We start from the raw sequence: 4254 nt of genomic DNA on the forward strand, positions 1-4254 counted from the left end.
TTATATTATAACCTAATCTAAGTATATATGTGTGTGAAACTCCCTCCTAGAACTCCGGCTCTTGTCTCCACACCCTACAAGTACTTATACTTATAGAGTGACCATTGCATCAAAGATGTGCGCTAGTACTTAACACCAAACTTAAGAAAATGAAGATGGTGCAAAATTAGACAAGAAAATAATTTCAATTTAATTTAGGTTTTGATTGTGCTTAAGATGTTTTGAGAGCCTTTAGGTGCCAAAATAGCACTTGTAATTTACATTGTGAATTTGTAACCAAAGGGTGCAGCACATATTATTTGCTGAGCTTGATGTAATGAACTAAGATGATAATTATTGAAGAACATATTAATGCACACGGGTGCAGCAAGAAAAGACCCAATGTTGATGATTTGTATGCTGCGCTGCTTGGATGAGCATCATATGAAATTATTTAGACCATTGGACAAAGTGGGACTCACCCTGCTTAGGGAATTGGCCAAACTCTCATGATATTGCACCCTTAGATGTCCAAATTTTGTTTAACATGATTTGCTTTGCAAATAATGTAGACATACTTATGAATGCAACAATTTGAAGGAAATTATTAAATTTTTTTTTTTTAAATTGCTCTATCAGCAAGTTAAGAATTCTCACTACCTTTCAACCAAAAATAAATTAAAATTTAATGACGTATCCAAACTTTAATGTGAGAGAAAACTAAAAGAGTAGTGTATTGAAAGCTAGAAATTAAAGAAATCCATTGGTTGACACCAATTTTAGAGATGTTAATATAATTAAAAAACTTTAAAAACAACAAATGTGGCTTAAGTATGAGCAAAGAATAACATTAAGTGACCATAATATTAACTAGGGTGATTCCTGATTTGTGTTGTATTCAAGAAAGGTGTTTTTGAATATCTACATTAGATATTTTTTTTATAAAATTTTTGAATCAAGAGTGACATGCACAAGATATTTATAAGTTTTTATTTTTGCTTTTATTTTATTTTTGGAATCAAGATATTTATAAGTTCATATTTTTTCAAACAAGGCTCAAGTAGCATTAGAAGTTGTCAGTATGTAACCCCATTTAGAGGCAGTAAAGATTTTCGTATCTCTTCCATGGACCTAGACAAACCAGGATATGTCACTACTGTTGTAAAAAATTATTCGCCTGGTGTTATCTTAGCAATTTCGTTCAAACAACCACCCCCCCCCCCCCCCCCCCAAACACACACACAAATAAAAAAATGATATTAGGAACTCAAAGAATAATAATTATTATTATTACATATGCTGAGATGTACACTATCATACACGCTTAAGCTAAAATCATGTTTTCAAAACACGATTTCAATTATAATTATAAAATGATGAAATCGTGTTATGTTTCATGTACACGGAGTGTGTAACTATCATAGCTCATTATTTATATTGTTATACATTATAATAAGTTGTATTACATTGGGTTTGGACTTCCATTATCTTAATTAATAGGTTAAAAATATTAAATTTTTAGGGAAAAATATAATTAACACTTTTAAGATTCTTGCTAATGCCAGTTATGTCCAAAAGTTTATAAAACTAGCTAACTTGGACCATAATTAAACAGGACAGTTTTAAAAAGATTTGGACCCAGTTGACATTAACTCATATCTTAAAAATATTACTTTGTATTTTACTCTAATCCTTATTATGTTAGAAATATTGAAATTAAAAAAAGAAAAAGAAAAAGAAAAGTAAATGTCAGGGAGCTGACCATGTACACATGCCATACCACATGTAATGTCATTAACAAATTAAAAAAAATAGAGTCCCATTGGGCCATACCTTGCCCATGCCGACTAACCAATGTGGACCCCATTCCACATGGAGATGCTCCCACCTTTTCCTTCAAATCAACGCCCCTGATTTCACTCCCACAACCCCCCAAAACGCATCTTGACCGTTCCACTGAATACCCAGGTCTTCCATATGGGCGGCTGAGCTTGTCCCACCCTTGTCTCCTAAATGGAGGGCCAACTTGCCTAAAAGGTGCTGCTATTGCTACCGACAACTTAGCTTGGCTTTGTCCATAATTCATGCATTTTTTTATATGAGAAATGAGAATAACAATGCCCATTCCACATCTCTTATCTATAATAATATCAATTATCAATTATCATATCCTATAAAAATACAAACCTTGGCATTCCCATCTCCCCAGCATTATACATTTATATTTCATTCAACATCTTCCAAGAACTTGAGCAACTTCAAAAGAAAACTACAAACACTTTTGTGTGAACCTTCAGCTCTCTACCTTTCATTTTCCACCAATCCACCAAGAAGCAAGAAGAAGAACTTGTCTAAAGTTTGGTTTGTTCTATAAGATCGATCATTGTGGTGTTTGCCTTGACTAGCAAAACATTATAGGGAAAATGGAAAGCAAGGTGGCATATCAGAATGAACTCAACCTCAAGGCAACCGAGCTTAGATTGGGGTTGCCAGGAACAGATATTGAAAGTGAGGAACAAGCACTTTCTAGTGCTAGAAACAACAAGAGGCCATTGCCTGACAACACCAAGGAGTGTGGATTAAAGGGTAGTTCTGATGATGCTCAACATTCTGACCATGAAACTGCCCCTCCTGCCAAGTAAGTCCTTGTATATTTTCTTGTTAAACAATTTTTGTTCATGTATCCTTTGGATTTGGCTACACGTGGTAAAGAAGAGCCTGAAATTAAGGCCTTATGCTTTAAATCTTGATCAAAGAAAAATGATTTTGTTTTATGTGAATTTTGAATTATCAACTGATATGTATTTGACATGACAGGGCACAAATAGTGGGGTGGCCGCCAATCCGATCCTACAGGAAAAACAACCTGCAGCCAAAGAAGACTGAAGCTGAGGCTTCCGGTATTTACGTGAAAGTAAGCATGGATGGAGCCCCTTACCTCAGAAAGATTGACTTGAGGGTTTACGAGGGCTACCCAGAACTCCTTAAGGCTTTGGAAAACATGTTTAAATTCACTATAGGTAAGAACATCAACATCAGTTACTATTGCTTTGGTTGTTGACATGTGGTTTTATTATGTGTGAAATCGATGGTGAAAATGACCTTTGATTTTACCTTTTCCAGGTGAGTACTCAGAGAGGGAAGGCTACAAAGGGTCAGAGTTTGCACCAACTTATGAAGACAAAGATGGTGACTGGATGCTAGTTGGAGATGTTCCATGGGAGTAAGTTCTCTTTCACTCTCTTTTTCTCTTTTTGCGTGTGTGTGCGTGCGCGTGTTTGGTACACTTATCAATACTTATGAAGTTTCCTACTTTGTTGCAGTATGTTCATGTCATCCTGCAAAAGGCTGAGAATCATGAAAGGATCAGAAGCTAGAGGGTTGGGGTGTGGCGTTTAAAAGGCCCTCAAGCCACAGCAACCCAAAAGGGCTGGAGGAGAAAAGATTTCACTGTCATTAAGGGCAAATCTCTCAGCTTGTGTTCTCGAAGAAGAAATTTGGATTTGAATATTGGTCTCGTTGTTGAAAGTCTCTGGTGTTCGACTTGGGAAGCATAGACAGAAACGTAGTGCAGTTACAGTTTTATTTCCTGACATTTTGCAGCAACAGCTAGCTGTGGTGGTTTGAGCATCTCTGATGCATATTGTATTTTGCCTCTACTGATTCTATCAGGCCAAAACTGCATACAAAGAGATACTGTTTTGAAAGTTGTATAAACAAAATGACATGTACTTTATTTGAGTTTGGTGTTGTATTGTTAATACGGATATAAAGCTATATACCAATTATGTCTATACGATGTGTTTTTGATCTGATTGAACCTGAAATTATGTGTCTTATCCAGATTTTTTCCTCTTTCCATAGTAAATTGTTTATAAACTAAAATAGCATTTATAACCATAACGTGTTTCTAAGTTCGGAAAACAAATGAAATTTGAATTCAGCTTGTTATGGTAGTCATGAATTGATGGAGACAGACAAAGTTCTAATCCTAGTCCACCAGCAAAAACAGTGTGAAACCCTCCTTCATAGGAGTTCCCAGAATCCCAGCCAAGAGAAGCATATCACCTTAGTAAGATTTGGGAGTTTAGACATGCCTAGCAAACTCTTTTATGGGTATTAAAGCTTTTTACAGCTTTGTCCAGACTCCAGAGTTTGCCTTAAGAGAATCAATCTGTACAATAATCATTTATCATATCATATCTATAAAATACCTTTTATTACAAATTCCACCTATCAAACAGTTTCTATCTGTCCTAGTGCTTGTGGGGCCTA

At 35.5% G+C, this 4254-nt stretch overlaps 1 protein-coding gene across 1 annotated transcript; it reads left to right on the forward strand.

Moving 5' to 3' along the window:
• The first annotated feature begins 2139 nt into the window (after nt 1–2139).
• LOC126688752 (auxin-responsive protein IAA4) lies at nt 2140–3773 on the forward strand. The gene is made up of 4 exons (XM_050383564.1): nt 2140–2617; nt 2797–2999; nt 3103–3202; nt 3303–3773. Exons 1-4 carry the CDS (start codon nt 2403–2405, stop codon nt 3376–3378), a joined length of 594 nt encoding a protein of 197 aa, XP_050239521.1. The 5' UTR covers nt 2140–2402; the 3' UTR covers nt 3379–3773.
• Nucleotides 3774–4254: the final 481 nt, after the last annotated feature.

Source organism: Quercus robur, chromosome 6 (assembly GCF_932294415.1).
Source record: "Quercus robur chromosome 6, dhQueRobu3.1, whole genome shotgun sequence".
NCBI classification, from domain to species: domain Eukaryota; kingdom Viridiplantae; phylum Streptophyta; class Magnoliopsida; order Fagales; family Fagaceae; genus Quercus; species Quercus robur.

Excerpts from the sequence above, each read along its gene's own strand:
- LOC126688752 (XM_050383564.1), top strand. The coding sequence starts at position 2,403 with ATGGAAAGCAAGGTGGCATATCAGAATGAACTCAACCTCAAGGCAACC. Across the intron at positions 2,618-2,796 it reads GAAACTGCCCCTCCTGCCAA|GGCACAAATAGTGGGGTGGC; the intron begins GTAAGTCCTTGT and ends TTGACATGACAG. Across the intron at positions 3,203-3,302 it reads GTTGGAGATGTTCCATGGGA|TATGTTCATGTCATCCTGCA; the intron begins GTAAGTTCTCTT and ends ACTTTGTTGCAG.